Genomic DNA, 23,263 nt, shown 5'->3' with positions numbered 1-23,263 from the left:
TTTATCAGTGATGGAATAACTGAATGATAAAATTGCGGACATACTGATCACTTGCTATGGCATTCGTATTTACTCGTAATCTTGTACGTTACAGCGTTAACCATCACCTCCTCACCGACAGTTAAATATTATACATCATTGGTAGAGCAAATAAAGATACAACATTCCGGGATACGAATCATTTTTGATGCATCCGCTAAAATTGCAGACTTTTCTGGTACGCATAATAATTAATGTTACCAATTTAATATCACATCAAAGGAGATACTGAACATACCACATCGCATTGCAATTGCATTTGTCTTGAAAACTCCGTTGTAGAGCACACGACGGTGTGTCCCAGCACTCACAGGCCTCACAGCCAATACCATTAGCAGTTATTTGTTTTATTTCAGTTATATTCAACTTGTAACATATAAAAAAAGGAAACATGACTAATGTATATTATTTGTCTCATTCCAGCCGGGACCAGAGGTAGTGCCTAAGCTTCACGATTTGCCCGAGGAGTGCATCAGGGAGATACTCCTAAGGATAGCGGACCACAGGGATTTAGATGTAAGTCTTAACAAATGCTTTACCTTGTCTATGTCTACTTACTAACATTTGAAACTTAACAAATAATTCAGAGCCCAGAGGTCAGAAATATTTAATACAATCTCCACTTAAACAGTTTAGATTTTTTACTCCCTTCGCAACCCTCCATTTTGTTCGTGCCTGGCCTGACTCGCACTAGCAGGTCTTATTGCACAAATAAAATATGTATATACAACATACAAATGGCGAACTTAATGCCAAATGGCATTCTCTACCAGTCAACCATAGGGCTTAACAGAGTTACTTATAATTGGTGCAGAGAGAGAAATATATTGAAGCAAACTATACTTATAAACTACATAAATAATTAAAATATACATAAACTACTACATAAATATTTGTAGAATTTCACTTTTTATTGTTTGTTATGTTTAATTTGTTGGTTAGTTACTTAACAGTTAGGTTAATTATACTAAAACTATTTTTTACACACTACCTTAATTTAAAAAATATATATCCCCTGAATGGGGGTTTATAAGTGCAGACATCCAGTGTCTTTGTAAAAGACTGTCTGGCCTGTCCGCTAACATATTTAGTATGCTGTTGGCACTACCCCGTATTCTGCTTCTGGTGGACATGATCTTTTTGCGCATAATGACAATGTTAAGCTATTTCAAAACCCCATCACAAACTACAATGTAATTTTCAGGCAGCATCATCAGCATGGAACCTGATGGCCTCCGTATGCTCGGAGCAACGCACGTGGCGTGAGCTGGTGGCGTACCACTTCACGCGCCCGCAAATCGAGACCGTCACCAAGGACAAGGAGGATGTTGACTGGAAATCGGTGTTCCATCAACTGAGAAAGTGAGTGACTATCATATTTTTTTTACTACGTCGGTGGCAAACAAGCATACGGCCCGCCTGATGTTAAGCAGTCCCCGTAGCCTATGTACGCCTGCAACTCCAGAGGAGTTACATGCGCGTTGCCGACCCTAACACTCCTCTCCCTCGTTGAGCTCTGGCAACCTTACTCACCGGCAGGAACACAACACTATGAGTAGGATTTTTTACTCACTATTATTTTTAGTCGCTTTTGGCGACATGTTTCGGATTCTTTGGGAATCCATCCTCAGGCACGAGTGTCCGCGGCGGTTGTACGTCGTGCACCCAAAGAATCCGAAACATGTCGCCAAAAGCGACTAAAAATAATAGTGAGTATAAAACCGTACTGATAAATATACTATGAGTAGGGGTCGTCCAGAAATCATGTGAAATCCCCTTAAATATTGTACGTACCGTACCGATCGAAAGATCGCTGGACAAAGGAATCACAACACCAATACAACAAACGGAGAGTTTTGTGACTGGACGCTATTAGCGTCGTTCCACATTTTCATTTTCACTACATTCATGTGTAACGCCCGATGCAGCCAAGTTACCTGAAGCCAGGCCTGAGCCACAGGGCGGACACGCTATACATCAAAAATCACTCGCGTTTCTATGTGTGAACGGCACGTCCGTACACGCGTCATGCGTCATAGTGTGAGTAAGTTGCTTAAAAATAGTATTGAGAGGACGCCAGAAGTCCGCCAGATTTCTGTCGTGGGGCGAGGTAATGCGAGTCGGGGCGGGGCGGTGCGTGGCCGTTCTGTATCATAATACTATTACTTATTCTGTGCCTGAGCATAGGTAACAATAGACACGGCTGCTCGTACGCTGTTCCTATGTGCTCGGCCTATTTTCTCGAGGACTCCCATGCAGCGCCTTTCCGGTACATAGCCGCCGTTTGAGATCTTTTTTGTCGTTTTGAGAATAATTTTGTATTGTTGTGGTTTTTGTTATGAAGATTCTGGAATTTCCTGTTACTGTAACCCTGATGGCAACTTATATTCAACTGATGGTAATGTAATAGTTTTATTTTGTGCTTTCAGGCTGTACGGGTTGCGACAAGACGCGCAGTACGCGGAGACGCTGTCGCTGTGTCGCCACTGCAAGTGCCTGTTCTGGCGCTCGCTCGGACATCCGTGCATTGCTGATCAGGTTACAATTTAGATTAAACTTATTATATACTAGCTGTTGCCCGCGACTTCGTACGCGTGGATTTGTATGTTAGTGGTTATATATTCTACATTTGCATAATGTAGAACATTATGCAGCAAAAGATAATAGTAGGGACGGTTAATCATTTGTTAATAATTATACAACGCATGAAATTTGTCTTTCACAAACTACGAAGTTTCAAGACCCTAACTGAAAAAAATTGTTCCCGATAAAATCCCTCTCGACCCTCTTAGAAGATTTACAAGTCCACTATTTAAAAAAATATTCGCTCCCGAAACTATTAATACAAACTTTTCAAAAACGGTGTAAATAATCAGTTTTCGTCTATTTTAATATAATGCCTTTTTTACTAAGTTTCAAGTTCCTAGCTTAAAAGAAAATTTGTACCACATATAAACTTACATCCGCTTTTTAACCCTTTTAGGGGTTGAATTTTTAAGAACGTTAAAATTACTTTTCTTGTATTCTAATAATATGCCTTTATACAAAGATTCAAGTCCCGCACTCAAAAAAATATTTGATCTCCATACAAACTTTCAACTCCATTTTTACCACCTTGGGGGATGAATTTTCAATAATGCTGAAATAAGTTTTTTTCTCTTTTAATTATATATCTTTCTATGAATGAGTATAATTTTCCTGGTTGTTACTGACTGACAAATTGGTTTGACCAACTATATCTTTGTTAGTTAGTTAGTTATGCTGGGCATTTTCCGCAAATCGACATCCAAATGTGCCTATTTTGCGTGAAACGAGGTAGCGCTACTCTAACCACCCCAGCTCCTCCACGAAGCCTAGCAAAGTCTTCAGGTTGCTAGTTGCCTCTTTTAGTGTGCATGGATTACCTAGGTATTTGCTCCTATACACTTCTACCTGTTTACAGTCTAGGAGAATATGTTTCGTTGTTTCTTCTTCTTCCATGCACGCTCTGCACATGGGGCTATCAGTTTTACCCATATTATGTAGGTGTTTGTTTAGTGTGTTATGTCCTGTTATTAATCCTACTATTTTACGTAGTTGGCTTCTTGGTGTTTTTAGTAATATTTTGGTAAGCTTGTGGTTCAGTTCCGGTAGAATTTCTTTGGTTTGCCTGCATGTCTTCAATTAAATCTTTGTTGTTCCAGTGCCCGGAGTACCGCGAGCGGCTGCGCTCGGCCGGCGGCCCGCTGCCGCCGCACCCCGTGCCGCCGGCCGCCTTCCTCAAGTTCTTCTCGCTGTGAACTGTCAACTGTGAAATGTGAACACATCCACTACTGCTTATATTTAAACTGTGGCACCGCACGTTCCGCCGTGACGGTAATGTACTGTCTACTTTACTTGTGTCAGTATCGTCCCAGTATCTGTACTCGGGTACAGCGTCTTGAGCTGATCTAATGTAGTTATTGTACTTGTAGCACTGACGCAGCGTCTTAAGGCCGTTCCATCGGTTTGCCGCTGTCTTTGTCACATTTCGCAAGAAAGAACGGGAAAGAACATACGCGCCAAGTGTCAATTTTGAGCGAATTTTGTCGGTTTTTATTTATTTAAAAAACGTTACCTTACAATATCGAAATTCTAAAGCTATGAAATTACTATTTATGTTAAGATTGTTTTTTCTTCTTTTTTTGTTTATAGTATCACATAATAAATAACTGGGTAAAGTAGGATTAAAAGTCCGAGTTAGAGGTTACTTTGGGGATTAATTATATCGAGCGAAGTGTCATAATTCGTGTATCGGAAGCTATGTTGTTAAAGATAATATAGTCAAGAAATACATATATTTTTTCCACGTCTACGAATATCAACGCCTCTTAGAAAAACATGATCATATAAGGAGATTTTTCACCTTCTGGCTCAGGGAACCGCCTTAAGTAAGCGAACAACTCGCGAACGCGAAGCCCACGGCGTTCGCGTTCGCAACGAGATCGCCCACGTGGGACACTTCTATAGGTATCAAAGGATTGATTCACCCCGCATCGCTTAGCATCGCGTTCGCGTGTTATTCGCTTACGTAGTACGCTGCGTGAGCGTCCAATAGACGGTCTACTGTAAATATCTTGTGGCACCGAGCGTCCAAGTTATCTACTATAGCTATTGTACTAAACATAGATCATCCGAGTAAGTCTACTGTATGTAGGGTCAAGGAGGAAACAGCGGCTCGGTTGAAAAAGACCGGGTACAGTGGCTCACTCGACCTAATTTCAACACGAGAGAGGCGATATTTGGGCGACTGAGCCACTGTTTCCGCCTTGACCCTACTTGTGACAAAATTATTACAATTACGTCATCAGAAGACTTATGAGTCTGTAGCTGTACTTGTAAAAAATGTGACACCAAGTATTCTTATTAATTATAACTACTTTACTCGTCTAAATATCGGTCTACTGTACCTATAAAACGCGAGCCAGCCGCAAATTTCGTCAGTCATCGCCTCCCGGGCGAAAACTCTTATAGCGATTAACGGCTATGTATGATGAACCCTCGTGAACGTCAGCTGCCGCTCCGTTGGTGGGTTGAAGAATGGCAGCCACCGAAACGCGTAACACGGTCTTGCTTCCGCGATACAACCGGCTGACGATTTGTTTTATTAACAATAGCATCTAAACTATCATCTGACAAAGTATCAAGCGGGAGGCGATGACTAAATTTTTTTATATACTATATTTGCTGCCATTCCTCAACCCACCAACGGAGCGGCAGCTGACGTTCACGAGGGTTCAACATACATAGCCGTTAACCACTATACGAGTTCTCGCCCGGGAGGCGATTGGTCATGGAAATCTGTTCCTGGCCCGCGGTCTACTACTCTACCTGTATGACTGAACGCTTGGGTACTTTGCCTGTTACTAAATACCCGAGTTGGTCTCCTGCATATAATATATTCGTTGTTTGTGTGGGTTGGTTTTCTATCTACTTTTGTGACATTGCTTGTTCTCATCGCAGATACAACCGCCATGTAAACGCCCGTGTTGCGCCCGCGCACTATAGCTACTTAAAAAGCTTTACAATTCATGTACTGCAGCTAATTTACTTGTGACTCGTACTGAAGTCCAGTTTAAAAAAAATTACAATTTCAATAATTGTGTAATAATTATTTTTACAAAAAACTGGACTAGGACGAATTAATATGTCGAAATCAATGTTCTCTCAATAGGGACGCAAACCTTAATAATATATATTTTTCCATCCTAAAATATGTGAAATATATACACAATTGTGCTGATCTTAATACATAATTAAGATTTGGATCATCAACCATATTTAAGACTATGTACATTATGTGAAGTAATCATGTACTATTAATAAGAGTAATAAGCAGATACAATGAAATGTACAATGTCAAACGAGAATTCTTTATGACATTTGCAACATATATTATATGGATGATATAGAAAGGATGCCAATCTATTATGGCAGAATTGTTGCAAAAGTGACCGCTTTCAGCTTTAAATAATAGTTCTAAATCTCTTTGGTGGCGCTAGTTAGGCTCTGGGACATGAGTATAACATGAACCATATAAGGCAACAAATAACCCGACTAAATTACGTAGGTTGTTTTTGGTAGTATTTCGGTGTATGGTGGCGCCGCCTAATTACTGTTTTTATGGACACTTTTCATACATAGAGATTTGGCTCCTTTATATAGTCTCCATGATATATTATTAATTGCCTGTTAAATACGATTTAAACCTTGTTTTTTATAAGGCAGATATTTTTATAATATTATATAGAAGGCAAACGAGTGGACGAATCGCTTGATAGTAAGCAATTACCGTCGCCCGCAACACCAGAATGGTTGTGTGTGCATTGCCGGCCTTTGAGATAGGAGAACGTTCTTAAAGGTTTTAAGGTCGTATCTGTCCGGAAATACCGCGGGCGACAGTTCATTCATTTTAGTATACACGGTGGCTAAAAAATAAGTGCATTCCGAAATTTACCCTCCCATAGAAAATGGACCAGCCAAAATGTATGAAACAGTCAAATTTTTTTTCGCGATTTCGGGGTTGGTCCCATAGCAAAAGTTGCTCAGTATAATCCCAAAACCTCCCTGGCAACGGGGATGCACATATTTTTTAGCCACCCTGTATAGGATATAATAACACTGCATGGTCATAATCTAGTACATGAACTCATTATAATAACGATTTCAAATATCGAAAAGCGACTGACAAACGATCTCGGGCTTATTTAAGGCCTAAACACACGTTTTATATCACTAAAATTTAAGTGTACGTTCAGAAGAAGCTAAGCGGATGAGGTATCCAAAATGATATAAAAATTGCTTTTGTTAAGAGAATGAGAGTGCATATTTTGAACGGGTCTATTGTTTCCCATATAGTTTTAAGTCATAATGTACCTATTGTTTGTCCACATTTTCGTTAGTCATAATTTGGTTTTTCTCAGAAACGCGTAAATTTTTAAGATTGCCATAAAACAAAGCTTACCTATCTAGGATAACCTTAGGAAAATCCTGAAAAGTTAAGTTAGAATTATGACTAATGATAATATGGCAATCATTACATTATGACTTTGAATAATTATGTCAAACAAAGGGACACATCACACCACATTTTGAACACATCGCACCGACGGCACGTTTAGTTATTTTTGCTGCTAACTTCTTCAACCCTTTAGGGCCATTTGCATCATCCCACTAACCCGGGGTTAAGCGTTTACCTAGTCAGATTGTACTGGTAAACATGATAGGCGCTTAACCGGCAATGACGTGAACTAGCGCGCGGTTGCAACACAATATCAACCTTCGTGCGTTCTAACAAGGTTCAAGATAGCGCGCCGCACATGATAGGCGTGACATTCAAAGGTTTAATCGTAGATAAATCCGGCTAAAAATGTATCCAAGCGAAAAATCAGGTATTCAAAATGTGTTCCATTTTAAAATTTATCGTTAAGTTTTAAATTAATGTACTAAATTTATGGTCTAAGGATGGGACATTTCAGTAGTGTAGTTATCGATAAAATTAGTTACTAAATTTAAATTCTTTACTGTAATGTTGCAAATTTGAAATGTATTGAGCTTGTTATTGTCTATACTGTATTATAATGTGATTCTACAGATCTTGTGACAGTTTTTAAGCTACATATATCTATTGAAAATCCAAAAAAATCTGTTGTAACAATCTGTCTGAGAAGAAACCCGTTTATTCATTATTGTCACAAACAAGGCAAATAAATTAATGTATTATAAATTATGCTGTCAAAAAAGGTATATGTCTATACAGAATATAAATTGTTAGGTAAATAAAGGCCTCATTTAGACATCAAAAGAAATTAATTGTTAACTTATGTGGTCGTTACTAAATTGAAATCCAGTGAATTCGAATGAAAACCATTGCGCTGCCAGTATATTTAATGTAATAATCTAAGTAACCATCTTTTAGATAGCAGTCAAGTAATGATTTTGTCCTTCAAATTCGTCCAATAGTGTCTCTACGTTTATTTTTTTACGAACACACTTTGTTTGAAAGAACTATCATTACAATTTCTTTCCACCATATTAACCAGCGCAGTGATAATGGATAAACATGTTACAAAACAGAAAATCTGTCCAAAATTACACTTTTCGTAAGGACATGTTTAATGTCAAATAACTAATACCTATCGATATCGATGTTTTATTTTATCGACTATTAATCTAAATGTAGACCGCAACACTACGCTTTATTGAGTGAATATAATTTGATTATTAAGTTATTCACCATTTTTTTTTATTTTCGCATACACTAAAGCTTGTTTTAATGTAATGCTTTAAGAACTTAATGTGATATCACCAAATTTTTTTGTTACTTATACCTATCGGAAGTTTGTGTTTTGTTATATTTATATTATGTTTATTTATAAGCGAAGCAGCTTGGCTAATTTAGTTAATATGCGTAATATTGGGTTCCTTTTGTTTGTTAAATAGAGTAATTATACAGTATATCTGTCTTATGTATGGAATATAAAAGTATTAAAACGTAGGATATGTTACTTAAGATGCATTCTGTTTTGTGATACCATAAAATGTCTCAACAGCAAATTGACGTTATATTCTCATCTCTTTCACTCTAGTGACTGTTCAAAAGCTATGAAAGAGATGTGTATACAATAAAAGTTACTCTATGGTTTAGTATGTGCACTAGTGCTGCACTCTGGCGGCAGAACATTGCAGTAATACTGCCTATTTACAAAACTTTTCGTGCTTAGCGTCCATACTCTACTGTCACGATTGGTTGACCAAACTATAAATGTGACATTTTCAACCAAAAGGTACCACATTGTCGCTTGTCAATAAGGTTGATTTCAAATTGAATATTTTTGAAATAAATCTGTCTGTGCGATATATCAAATCTGCTGGTAACATAATATATCACAATTAGTTAGATCGCTGAACTAACGCATCTAATTTAGAAAAATCAATATTTTGTTACATAATCGTAGGAAATGCATTGTTAAATAAGCAAATTGTAAGTTTTCCCAATTCTGAGGGCCTACCGCGAATAGGGTTACCAGACGTCAGGAATTTTTCCGACATGTCAGGAATTTTTGCCGTTTATCAGGAATGCGGCCGAAATACGAAAATGTCAGGAATAACAGAGTCAGAGATAACAATTTCGCCCTGTATGAGAGAAGCATCGATATTCGAGTTTATCGATATAGGAACTCCCCTACCCGGTTACTAAATTTTGCCGCCTAAACTTCGGTTTTTGTTAATGTATTAAATTTGTTTAGGCCTAACTGTTTGTTGATCTGTCTGTCCGTCGAGATATCAGAACTCATTTAAAACTTAAGTCTGAGGTACACTTATCGTACCGCGTAGAGTAGCTGTTGATATTGTGATATGTAAGGATAAAATTATTAATTTTAAGGCCGTCTTCACATTGGAAGAACGTCGCTCCTGTGTGTGAGCGAGACACCGCCATACATGTATAGCGTTGTCTCGTTTACACACCGGAGCAACGAGCGAATAGGAATCGGTGTGATGACATTAGTCCCAGTACTAACAACAAAGTATTCATTGATTGTACTAGATGTGTAAAGTCTATGAAAAATTGTGACGTTTTCAACCAAAAGGTACCACATTGTCGCTTGTTGATAAATTTGATTTCAAATTGAAGCTATATGGAAATAGCGCCTTACTGACAAGCGACAATAAGTACCCTTGGTTGAAAATGGCACAATTCATGCTTGAAATTTGATAGCTATAGGTAATTTAGAGATGGTTCCGTACATTACGCGGTAACTTTAGCTGTCAAACGTTTGACAATTTAATAGGGAATATTACGCGAAACTCTGCGTAGGGGGCGCCACTACCACAAACCATCACAATCTGAGGGCCTACCGCGAAACAAGAAAATCGAAATTTCTCGTTTTTAGCCAGGCGTGGCTGACGTGGCTCACTCCGCGATTTCGTCACGTCGCTAAAAGTACATGCGGCCCACAGCAATTTGGGTGTCTAGCCATAGTAATTGCCGCGCACCGCTACGGAACGGACCCTGTTCGCGCTTGCGCCACCTAGCGGTCATATCTGTCGTAATAGACGCGTTTTATTAATGTTGTACTATTATTTACTCTGTGGTTTAGCGTCCTTACTTTACAATCAATGAATCTTTTTCTATAAATAAGTGTAGTGTAGATATTATCGAATGCAGCTTCTACTCACAGTCACTAGCTGTCGTTCTGTGATGCGTTTTGTTTGTGCAAGGGAATTGTTTTCATTGTGTTCTAACTTTACTGTACTTTATAACGGTATTTTGAAATAAAGTTATTTTGAATACAATACTGTCATGTTATTTTAACTCTAAAAATTTAATTGAAATATTAGTAAACTATGACTAGTGTGACCAGCAAGCTAAGTTGGCGGCGATTTTGATAGCCCAGATGGCGCAAGTGTTATTTTAAACATCAAACTTCTATGAAATTATGACGATGACTTAAGACTTGCATCGTTTGGGCTATCAATATCGCTGCAAACTTAGCTTGGTCTAACTTCTACAACTATGTCCGGTAGATCGAGATCGAATTTACTAGTGCGACAGAGAGGCAACACGACTCGATGTTTCGCTAAAAGTTGTTTAAACAAAATGTACATTTATTTTCACGCAGTGCCTGAAGCACGGTAACATGCGCTGTGTGCAAGCCACATTAAAATGCCAAGAATCAGACGACGAATATATTTCTACTGTAGCAACCCGAAGCTATGCTGCCAAATTAAAAATACCTATTGAATCATGCAATTACCAGCGACAAGGACAACACATACATTAAAATCCGTAAGTAAAACAGAGACCGCAATACAGATGCAGTAATGATGTCACTTTTAAGCATTTCTAAATTATATCGTGCTATACTTTATTTTTAGTGGTTGCGAAACTGTCAAATCTACAGAGATGAATGAATGAGTAGTCCTGCATAGTATATTACTATTTTCGTTTTTCCTGTTTTATTTACAGTTTACTATTTGTATAACATTTTTAAATATAAGTGAAAGAGTGCCTTATTGATATAGTCTATATAAATTTGTGCTGGAGTGAGATATATTTGAGAAATCATGGAGGATATATTTCAGTGGTGTCGCGAAGGAAATGCCTTACAAGTGAGAGTTTGGCTGGATGATATCGAGCATGATTTCAATCAGGGGTAAGTTTAGGAGTTTGCTGTGGTTTTGAGGGTGTTTAGGAGCCATATGGCTGGTCAGGTTTTCCGCATATGGCATTGGAAGCACACGCCCACTCTGTGTCACGGCTCTCATGGCCTAGTAATGTTTTAGAGTAAAGCCAAAATAGATTCACTGTTTTGGTTTATTTGTACACCGAAAGCGTAGTAAGCGCTACCGATACATGTATTACCTTTTATTCTACCTGCACCTTAATCCACTTTTAGGATAAAGCTAAGACTATTTACCTTTTTATTTAGGTTTTCCTGTAGAATATTTTTTAATTACGTTGTAATAAGTAATGTGACTGTTTTCCTTGTAGTACAGTCTTGAAATTAAGTTTTATAGATTTATTTATTTATTGAAAACAATGCAAGTTTACAGTTTAAAACCAATTCACTTACATGCTAGGAATACAGATATGAATAGGAAAAATACATGCAAACTAACCAAAACTACTTATAAAAACATGCACATAAAAATGTCAAAACAAATTCTAATTGTAAATTTAGTTACACGCTAGGAAACAAGAAAATAAAATCGGGAATAATATAAAACACTATCAAAAAAAACATTTAATCAATTTACTAATGTTACTATGTTGAATTTGTCTATAAATTGTATTGTAATTACGGCACCGATGCAATTAAAACTGCACGAGGCCATTAGCTTGGCGAGGAACAGAATCCTATGGAGGAACCTGGTCTTCAACAGAAGGACATGATGTCACGATTCTGAGCATTGAGAATGAAGATATACAGATGTCAATCACAATGAAAACATGAACTGTGATCACCTCTGGCTAACGTGGGATTCGAACCCACATCTGGAAATCAATATATTAATTAACAAAAATTAGATTCTTCTTCTTCAGTAGGACCCTCAATGCTGAGGATCGTGACATCATGTCCTTCTGTTGAAGATCAGGTTCCTCCATAGGCTTCTATTCTTCGCCAAGTGCATGGCCTTGTGCAGTTTTAATTGCATAAGTGCAGTGATTTGAGCACACCAACAAGTAGGAGAAGGGCCCTGAGGTCTGGTGCCTTCAACTTTTCCTGTCATTATAACTCTCTCCAGGCTATCCGAGGAGCGACGTGAGAGGTGTCTGAAGTATATGAGTATTAGGTCCTGGCATATTGTTGACAACCGGCGTTTTATGCGTAGCTCTTCCAATATGTACTGATTAGTACGCCTAGCTGCCCAAGGGATACCTTGGGCAGCTAAAAAAAAAAAAAGCCGGCGCCAACACCACATCTCAAAGGCGTTGATACGCTTGATCAAGTTTGCTTGATTAGTCCATGTCTCACAACCATAGAGAAATATTGGGAACACCACAAGTCTAACCTTCGTTTGTTTCAATATCCTTCGATCTTTCCAGATCTTATCTAACCGAGCCATAGCTCCCTTCGCTATTTGAAAAATTAGATTAACCCTATCACAACTCATTATATTCCAGTGATGACCACGACTTCAGCCCGCTCCACTGGGCTTGCAAAGAGGGACACCAGAAGATCGTAGAGATGCTTATCAAGCGGGGCGCCCGGATCAATGTCACTAACATGGGTGATGACACGCCATTGCATCTGGCTTCTGCCCATGGGCACCGGGCTATTGTGCAATTGGTAAGTATTTAGTGACTGTGGAAGACAAGTACTAAGACTCCGCTGTCCGTCTGTCTGTCTGTCACCAGGCTGTAGCTCATGAACCGTGATAGCTAGACAGTTGAAATTTTCACAGATGATGTATTTCTGTTGCCGCTATAACAACAAATACTAAAAAGTACGGAACCCTCGGTGCGCGAGTCCAACTCGCACTTGGCCGGTTTTATTTCTACATATCACAATACCAACTGCTACCTGGTTTTTCAAACTAGTTTCAAATGAGTAAATGTCCACAGCTTCTGCAAAATCGCGTGGACGTCAACTTCACTAACGCCCACGGCAACTCGCCGCTTCACTACGCTTGCTTCTGGGGCTACGGTCCTATCGCCGAGGACCTGGTGATGGCGGGGGCCTTGGTGTCTCTGGCTAATAGGGATGGAGATACACCACTGGATAAAACCAGAGGCCAACTGGTTCAAAGGTACCAAACTTATCACTAATTTAAAACTAATTGACGTCTGAATAATTTATCAGAACCCCCGGAACGTTCACCCAACCAACCACAACGTTCAGCCAACAGCTGTTTACTGGTTTTTTTTTCACATAAAAAAAAAAACATTTATTTCGGACAATTCGGAATCCATATATCACAATTTACATATCAAATATAAAAATATTAAAATTAAAATACAATCAACTTTGAAAAATTTAGAATTAAAATTTTAAATTAGAATTAAAATTATAGAATTGTTTAAATTATAAAATTACAATTAAAATAGAATTAAAATAAATAATTAAATTATTATTTTTTTAAATTGATTGGATAAAATGAACCAATTAAATTAAATTAAATTACACATCTTAAATTAAATTAAATTAAATTTATTAATGAGCCTCACGTGCATGGCGGACCAGTGCTTCAGAAGGCCACTGTCCCACCTGATACTCAACACATAAGAGTAAATGATGACTGATAATTGTTAATTATACGCTGGGCCTACGCTAATTTATGATCTATGTACGTTCTCCTTGGTCTTCCCCTCCGTCTCCTTGCCTCAACTCTCCCTTCAATGATGTTTTTGATAAATTTGTCGTGTCGTAGCAGGTGTCCAAGCATCTTTCCTCTTCTGTTTAATTTCTATAGTTGTCAACAAACTCCTCTTCTCTCCCACTATGCGTAAAACCTCTTCATTTGTGTCTTCTCCGTACAACTCAACGTCGTGTCGTATCAGGCTGTCAAGGAGAAGGCAGAGGAACAACATGCATGGAAATATATATGATGTGATGATATTCAATTAAACAATAACATCCGCGACCATTACTCTCAACTCTCCTGAAAACCTATCAAATAAACCCGGATACATCTTATCTTATTACTAAAGATTCAGTAATCTTCTCTTATTACTAAAGATCAGCTTTCTCCACTCCCACTTTTAACATTGACATTAAACCTTTCATCTTTATTCTCATCAGACTGCACGAGCTAGCTATCCAACAAGGACAGGAGATGAAGAAGATCCAATTCAAGGACCAATCTTGGCTTGGAACCCGGACCAGGTCAAGAGATGCAACTCTGTCGCGACACAAGGGCATCAACATAAGCGAACTGTCGCTTCACACTCGCATGGCTGTCACACCCTCAGGTATAACTTAAGAGCCCGTCAACGTGCTCACTAGCGCCACTGTGCCAAACATTATATGTGACGTTTTCAATCAAAAGGTACCACATTGTCGCGTACCATAAGGACGAGAATTGCTTGTATCTTTATATGAAAAACCTGTCAGAGAGTCCTTGTGGCAAGCGACAATGTGGTACCTTTTTCTTGAAAACGACACATATATTTTTTAGAGTCTGGCTAATGAAAGTTGACCCTGAAAAAACGCAGTAATCTTAAAAAATCTGTATCAGGCGGCTCTTTAATTACAAGGATTGCATAACTTTTATACTTTTTATAATTTTCATATTCTAGAAATCGTAAAAAGTACAAAAATTATGCAATCCTTGTAATCAAAGAGCCGCCTGCTACAGATTTTTTTAAATTGCCGCGTTTTTTCAGGTTCAACTTTCATTAGCCAGACTCTACGTAGCTGGATTCGTCAATCTATGCGTTCAAAGTTAAAACGGCCGTTTTTGTTTTGAGTTCATAGATCGACTAATCCAGCAACATAAAAACTAGTTTGATGTATTCAAAAGGTACTTAAATACAGAATACAGTACGTAGTGGCCCCATTTTTAAATATCTATCGTTAAATTTAAATAATCACAATTATTTTGCAGTGGCGCTAGTGAGCACGTTAATGGGCTCTTAATTTTATAAAACATTTTTTCCTTACACTACAATCCATAAAATTAGCATACAAAACCACAAGAAAGAAACAAAACCACGTGTGCATTACCGGCATCGTGTACGTTAAATGGCCTCGCGTCGCTCGGTTTCTATATCACACTCGGCCATCAAGTCCCTATTTCCCAAACTTTAATCCCCAAAGTGTTATAAGTTTCACCGCTATGTGTTTCTCTCTGTGGCACGGTAGCTCTAAAACGGATGAACCTATTTTAAACCAGGTTAGCTAACGGTTCACCTTATTCAAAGTAAGTTAAATGTTCGCTTTTCTGTTTTGCTTTGAGGTTTTTTTTAATACTTTTTTTTTGTTAGGTGAAACCTGGCGCGGACGCTGGCAGAAAAACGACATCGTGGCAAAGATATTAGCAGTCCGCGAATGTACGCCTCGCATTCAGCGCGATTTCAACGAGGAGTTCCCGAAACTCAGGATATTTTCGCACCCCAACATACTGCCCGTGGTAAGTAACGAACTTAATCTTAGATTACCAATGGGGGGGGAGGCATTATGGGACAATGTTCTACCTTAAGAAATATCATCTAATAAAACTATGAAAACGGATTATATCGCGTATATTGAATTTATAATACATCCCGACGTTTCGAACTCTTTACAGCGTTCGTGGTCAACGGGTGACTGAGGAAAAATTACAAAGTGCAAAAATACCCACATACTAAAATAATGAACAATCATAGACTACAAACTTTAAGGCTGGTTGTACATGCAAAATCGGTTCATAAGGCTAGTTATACACTATAATTATTTTTCAAGTAAAGATATATATATATACGCGATAAAAAAAAACTATGCCGGCTCCAACCCTACACCACGGACCCGAGAAGATTTAATTCCCTCCTAAATTGTAGGAGGGTATCCCAATATGGGACCGGCAACAAACTCGGCGGGATACATCTTTTCAAAACATCAGAATGTCCAGCATCATCCAACACTAAGGTCTCACAGTCTATGTCTCGCTTGCTCCTTTATCAGATGGACTACAGGATCCCAAGCTGGTGGTGGCTGGTGGTTTTCATAGTTTTATTTCATGAGTAACTATCGCGGTAACCGAAGACAATATTAAATATCATTTACTTTGATAATATAAGTATAGGAGGGGGCATTATGGGGCAATGTCCTACCTTAAATTCAACTCTGGCTTCGGCCCTGGGTTTATGGCGTAAAAGGAAACTATGAAGGATGAGTGATGAAGATATATTATATTTGTCGAAAAATTTTGCATTGATAACACAATTTAGTTCATTCAGTTGGGAGGGGCGGGTAAATTGTACTGGTAATCATGGTAACTCCAGGTTTAACCGGTTAACCCCGGGTTATGGGGATGGTGCAAGTGGGCTTTAGAAGTTTAGAAGCGGCCGCTAAGTATTGTATTTGTTTCAAATCTTGTAACGAACATTTGAACCATTTCCCGGTGTGGGTGTCTGATTGAGCTGAAATTTGGTATATTTCCGATGGCAATGCAACAATATTCTAACATTTTGATTGAGATGCATGTGAAGTTGATCTGATGATGCAGTCGTCGAAGGTAGACGAAGGATCTCTTCGATACATAAACAGTAATTTGATTTATATTAGATGGCCTTTGACGAATACGAATATTCGGCCGAATATGAACTTTGCCGAATACGAATATTCGGTTGGGCTAAAACTGCCTAAAACGCTAAAAACGAGTTCATACAGGTCCGCACGTTTTTGACCCTTCCCCTCTGGACCGGCCGGGAATGTTTATGAGAAGAAACGGAACCGTCTCATGCCTGACCGCGAAGTCCGCGAAAAAGAATTTGTTTATTCGGTAAATATTCGGCAGAGTGAGCCGAACTATTCGGCCCATCTCTAATTTATATCATACGACCCGCTCCGTCTTCGCATGGGTAGTTCAACTAATTTACACAAACCCTTTACAAATAAACTTTCCTCTTGAAAAACCGGCCAAGTGCGAGTCGGACTCGCGCACCGAGGGTTCCGTACTTTTTAGTATTTGTTGTTATAGCGGCAATAGATATACATCATTTGTGAAAATTTCAACTGTCTAGCTATCACGATAGCTGGATATGAGATACAGCCTGGTGACAGACAGACGGACAGCGGACAACGGAGTCTTAGTAATAGGGTCCCGTTTTTACCCTTTGGGTACGGAACCCTAAAAACCGCATCAAAATCCGTTTCGTCGCTTTAAAGATCTAAGCATACAGACACAGCGGGACAGATGGACAGACAGCGGAAAGTGACTTTGTTCAATACTATGTAGTGATCTTCTCCCTGGCAGTGTTGGCCGAAACGTTAATGCAATTAACAATTAAAAATTGAACTGTAAACTGTAACCGTCCGTTACGGTTTACGGTTCAATTTGTACTGGTTAATGGTGCAACACTGCTCCCTGGTATAACTACGCAATCCCCCCAGGTGGGATGCTGCACGTCCCCCCCATCTCTGGTGGTGATCAGCCAGTACATGTCTTGGGGCTCGCTGTACGCGCTGCTGCACGGCGCGGGGGGGGGCCGGGTGGTGGTGGACGCGGGCGCCGCGCTCCGGCTTGCCCACGACGTGGCGCGGGGCATGGCGTACCTGCACTCGCTGCAGAAGGACAAGGATCATCAGCTACCCTTGTACCAGCTCAACAGTCGGCATGTTATGGTGAGTTCATTAATATAATAAACTTCCAAATATCATCACTGAATTATCTGTTAATAAATTTAAAAAATATGCAATACGTAAACTTATCTCTATAGCACACGAGACTACATGAATGATGAAACACCGTGGGATTGTGATTGAAAATAATTAATTATTTATTATTATGTTAATAATGATGAAATTGAAATAAAACTATGAAAATATACGCGATATAATCCGTTTTCATAGTTTTATTTCATGAGTAACTATCGCGGTAACCGAAGACAATATAATGATAAAATTGATAATTCAATGAATACCTAAATAATTCTGTTTTTTTATTCCGTAGACTAAAATGACAGTTCATGTGCTCCTAAGAAATGTCATTTCATACACATTAAACGTCATTTTAGTCTACGGAATAAAAAAACAGACTCATAGGTAATCCGTATTTTTTTGACGTTTAGATTTTTATTCTAGAAAGTTTCTAGACTAGTATTTTTCGATTCTTTTGATGAACTTCTTATCATTAAGATTGACATATCTATAATAATTCAATGTTTTTAAGAATAATAATAACTGCATCAATAAATTGCTCTGATATTTAAATTAATGTAATATTTGTAAAACTTGACAATTTAAAAATGCTCGTTGCTAGGCCTATTTGAATAAAGAATATTTTTGACTTTGACTTTTGACTTTGAATGTTTTGGTCTGAGAGAAAGTTTTGTTGTGATAGGCTTTTTTTTATACTACGTCGGTGGCAAACAAGCATACGGCCCGCCTGCTGTTAAGCAGTCTCCGTAGCCTATGTACGCTTGCAACTCCAGAGGAGTTACATGCGCGTTGCCGACCCTAACACTCCTCTCCCTCGAGCTCTGGCAACCTTACTCACCGGCAGGAACACAACACTATTAGTATGGTCTAGTGTTATTTGGCTGCGGTTTTCTGTAAGGTGGAGGTACCTCCCCAGTTGGGCTCTGCTCTAGATCTGGAATGACATCCGCTGTCCTGTGCCCTACCACACAAAGCGAGATGTCATTCACAGCGCCCATACCTCTCTTTTGGACGTTCGTAGTTTAAGGACATACCCGGGTCAGGCTTGTTGTAGGTACAGTGCCACTTCGTACCTTTAGCCTGTTAGCACAAAATAAATAATAGTACTTGGTAAATGTTTCACTCTCTAATAAAACGCGTATATTACGACAGATATGACCGCTAATAATTTATTTTAAATACAGTCAAACACCCTATTGCGGCTCATTAAGCTTCTGTAAACTGGCGATTTTTACTGCGGTTGGCTCTTCTCAAAAGTTTGCTGACCCCTGGACTACGTCGACCAGTGTAAGATTGTCCTATACTTGTAACGTTTCCAACTAAGGTACCACACTGCCGGTTGTCGATAAGGTTGATTTCAAATTGAAGCTTTATGGAAATAGCACCTTATTGACAACCGACAATAGGTACCTTTTGGTTGAAAACGGCATATTTTACTCCCCTCAGATCGACGAGGATATGACAGCGCGCATCAACATGGCGGACTCCAAGTTCTCGTTCCAAGAGCGTGGGCGCTGCTACCAGCCCGCGTGGCAGGCACCCGAGGCGCTGCAGCGCCCGCGCGCGCGCCGAAACGTCGAGGCCTGCGACATGTGGAGCTTCGCTGTGCTGCTCTGGGAGCTGGCCACCAGAGAGGTATACTCATATTTACCGAACCGAACCGCGATACGGAACCCTTCGTGCGCGAGTCCGACTCGCACTTCAACCGACTAGCTATCACGGTTCATGAGATACAGCCTGATGACAGACAGACGGACAGCGGAGTCTTAGTAATAGGGTCCCGTTTTTACCCTTTTACTCTAAAAATTAATCATTATTCTTAAGATCATTTTCAAGACTACACGAGAGGTTGATATCTAAAATTACCTACAGATATACCATGCATACTCCTATTAAAACTAACATATACTCTAATTGGATATATTCTTATTAAAACTTCTGCAGGTTCCCTTCGCGGACTTATCGCCGATGGAGTGCGGCATGAAGATCGCCCTCGAGGGGCTCCGCGTCGCCATCCCCCCCGGCGTGTCCCCCCACATCGCCAAACTCATACGCATCTGCATGAACGAGGATATCGGCAAGCGGCCCTCCTTCAACATGATTTTGCCTATTCTCGAGAAAATGAACAAGTAAAAATAACCCAAACCACAAAATTTTATAACCCAGATTCAACTGTCCCCTTCCCCAAAACACAATCCCCTACACTACTTTTTAACTGTCCATAAGCATGGTAATACTACTGAGTACTAGTATGCCTAATTTAGGTTATTTGGGGAAGTGCGACTGTTATTTTTCTGTTTTATCCATACACAGAGTATACACGCAAGTAACAAGTAGTTAAGACGCGCCACCGAGCGACCGGGGGTAATAAGGGAAAGAATATTCATATAAAATGTACACTACGCAATGGTACGGTTTGCATGTCAAATTTCGGTATTTCGTCATAGCCTCCTTGCTGTGATGCCATAACCCGACCATGAAAAAAATGCCCGGTCGGTGATAAAGACAAAGCATGGCACTATTTTGTCTTTCCTCTTATAGGAATCGCAATAAGACTATCTTTCTCTATCAAAGAGTGTCAAGGTGTTTGGTTTTATCCAACAGATTTTTTTGAGATGCGGAAACCCTATTTCTATGCATTCTGCATGAGCAAAGACATCGGCAAGCGGCCCTGTTTTTACATGATACTGCCTGTTCTTGAGAAAATGTATAAGTAAACTATTTTATAAACCAGATTCGAGTCCAATCTTCCCCAGACCACAATCCCGTATCCCCATTTTTAATGTTCATAAGCATGATACTACTTCTAAATTTTCTTGAGTATGCCCAATGGGATTGGCAACTGTCAAAGGTTTTTATAGATAGCGCCAGCATAGGTTTCAGCTGTCTTAAAGCTAGCCCTTTGAGACAGCTACTATGTGTGTATTACTGGGTACTAATATGCCTAATTTAGGTTATTTGGGGAAGTGTGACTGTCATTTGTCTGTTGCATCCAAGACTTATAAGATGCAGAAACATATACTATATTGATAGCAAATATAGCAATGCACTTTTTGTGGCATAGCATAATGTTTTCTTGTTTGTATTTGCCGAAATTCTTGTTTCCCTTTTCTTATACAAGCAATTTAGTTCTTTGCACTTTTTTGGTGATTTAGGGACTCTCAATAACAAACTACAAAGTGAATTCCTTTGAATTCCGCGAAATGTGTGCGTAAGAAATTACGAAAAGTGTTCTGTACTAGGTACATTTACCTAAGTAATAAAGTAGTTGTGGTTTTTTTATACACACACAAAAATGGGTATTTTTTCCAAGTGCCATCTTATATAATTTATACAGATAATATACAGTTTTATATATGACGTAAGATACAATATAACTACGAAAATTTATTTTAAATATGATTTATATATTTAAAATAAATTTAAAATTGATTTCTAATTTTATTTTTTTGACACATCACTTGATTTGTAACTGCCAGTATTGTAATTGTTGTTTTTGTATTAAGGTTGTATTTTTGTATTCTTTTTTCAAGTTTTTTCTTAATTTGTATTTAGTTTTTAGTTAAATACTAGGCGTAAATGCCGTAAGTTTATACAAAAATAAAAAAACCTAATTTTAACATATGAAGGTAAAGATTTATTTTGAAAGTTAGGACACCATTTTCTGTATTCAATGCTAAGAGGTGTTTCTAAAATTTTGTAAAACATTTAACTAGGTGCTATTATAACAAATGCCTGTACTTAAAAGTTCAGAATACTTTTAAAATTGCTATGAGACTCATCATACAAATTTTATTAATTTTGAAGGATTCCACCAACTGCAATTTATACCTAGATTGAAATTGAAATAACTGTAAGTTTAACACGAATCTCTTAAAAACAAAATATAAATTTAAATTAATGTATCAAAATTATTTGCCAATTGCTGTTAGTAGTAGTTATTGTAGGTGTAGGTAACTTACTCATGTGCCGTTGGAAAGTTTCCAAAATTGCGAAATTTTCGCTAAGAAAATTTCGGAAACCTCCCATATTTTTGTATAGGAACTAATTCCTTAGTAATCGAAATTTCCATTTCCTAAAAAGTTTTCTTTGTTTCTTGTGAAATTTAAAATTTGCGAGAACTTTCGAACTTTTTGGAAACTTTCTGCAATTTGCACATCTGTATGTAAACTGTTGTGCTTGTACAATTGTGCCTTACAATGACTAAAATGTAATTATAATTATGAATTGTAAATCTAGTTAAATGGTATTAGTGTTTTCACATTGTCTGATCCATTATCGTATGTTGGATGACCCTTGGAGAAAAATGTGACACATTCAACCAAAAGGTACCACATTGTCGCTTGTCAATAAGGTTGATTTCAAACTGAAGCTGTATGGAAATAGCGCCTTATTGACAACCGACAATAAGTACCCTTTTGATTGAAAATGGCACAAATAGCTAGAAAATACTGTACTGTAAAAAAAAATAATGTATAATTTTTTTATATAAAAAGCACTTTTTCGGGTTCCGTACCCAAGGGGTAAAAACGGGACGCTATTACTAAGACCGCTGTCTCTTTGTCACCAGGCTGTATCTCATGAACCGTGATAGCTAGACAGTTGAAATTTTCACAGATGTATTTCTGTTGCCGCTATAACAACAAATACTAAAACCAGAATAATATAAATATTTAAGTGGGGCTCCCATACAACTAACGTGATTTTTTTGCGTAATGGTATGGAACCCTTCACGTGCGAGTCCGACTCGCACTAGGCCGTTTTTTTTAGTTTTTACTGCTGTCTAGCTCTATCCGACATTCAATATCGAATTGGACAATGTGAAAATGCTCCTATTGTTTTCTAACAGTGATGGATGTGGTACTAAATCATAATAAAATAAGTGCTATTTTGATGTGAAATGAAATTAATATTAATTTATGTTACAAATATATTATATGAATAACTTATGAAAATTTTACACATATTATTGTTTTATTTATCAGTTCGTTGCTAGTTTTCTGATAAGTTTAAGGCCTCATTCGCACGAGCGCTTTTTCGACGCGCGTTAAAAAAGCGTTTGAATGACACAAATGGAATCATGGTGGCGATGGCGCTTTTTATCAAGCGTTGTTGGATTTTCGACAGCGTTGGCCGTTAAATCGATTTAAGCGTGCGGGCGGATTCAAGCGCTGTTTTAACGCGCGTTGAAAGAGCGCTCGTGTTGTGGGTTGTGGCCTCTAAACACTTGTCACCACTACTAGGTAACGGCTGAAATGACACCACTAGAAGACGAGCAACAATAAAAAAAAAGGAATGACTGAGCTCAATACTGCGTCTCTCAAGTTGAATTTAGGAGAGGAAATAAAACGAGAGCAAATATTACGTTAAAAACATTTATTTACACTACACAAAGTCTTACG

The 23,263-nt window shown here is 38.4% G+C and overlaps 2 protein-coding genes across 2 annotated transcripts in view; both read left to right on the top strand.

The window, feature by feature from the left end:
* The window catches only part of LOC134745386 (F-box only protein 32), a 46,068-nt gene extending 35,715 nt beyond the window's left edge, over positions 1 to 10,353 (top strand). Inside the window, exons 6-9 of the mRNA XM_063679423.1 lie at positions 463 to 555; positions 1,244 to 1,401; positions 2,469 to 2,577; positions 3,723 to 10,353. Coding sequence (XP_063535493.1) covers positions 463 to 555; positions 1,244 to 1,401; positions 2,469 to 2,577; positions 3,723 to 3,818 — 456 coding nt within the window. The 3' untranslated portion in view covers positions 3,819 to 10,353. The remainder of the gene's footprint in view (positions 1 to 462; positions 556 to 1,243; positions 1,402 to 2,468; positions 2,578 to 3,722) is intronic.
* A 572-nt stretch (positions 10,354 to 10,925) lies between these two features.
* On the top strand, positions 10,926 to 22,823 carry LOC134745377 (integrin-linked protein kinase). The gene is made up of 8 exons (XM_063679412.1): positions 10,926 to 11,213; positions 12,686 to 12,851; positions 13,127 to 13,311; positions 14,304 to 14,473; positions 15,488 to 15,633; positions 17,595 to 17,825; positions 19,308 to 19,496; positions 19,806 to 22,823. The coding sequence occupies exons 1-8, from the start codon at positions 11,125 to 11,127 to the stop codon at positions 19,992 to 19,994; spliced, it is 1,365 nt and encodes a 454-aa protein (XP_063535482.1). The 5' UTR covers positions 10,926 to 11,124; the 3' UTR covers positions 19,995 to 22,823.
* The last annotated feature ends 440 nt before the right edge of the window (positions 22,824 to 23,263 follow it).

This window comes from Cydia strobilella, chromosome 11, assembly GCF_947568885.1.
Source record: "Cydia strobilella chromosome 11, ilCydStro3.1, whole genome shotgun sequence".
Taxonomy (NCBI): Eukaryota; Metazoa; Arthropoda; class Insecta; order Lepidoptera; family Tortricidae; genus Cydia; species Cydia strobilella.
The sequence above is the reverse complement of the archived record's forward strand: the minus strand, read 5'-3'. Positions and strand labels throughout refer to the sequence as shown.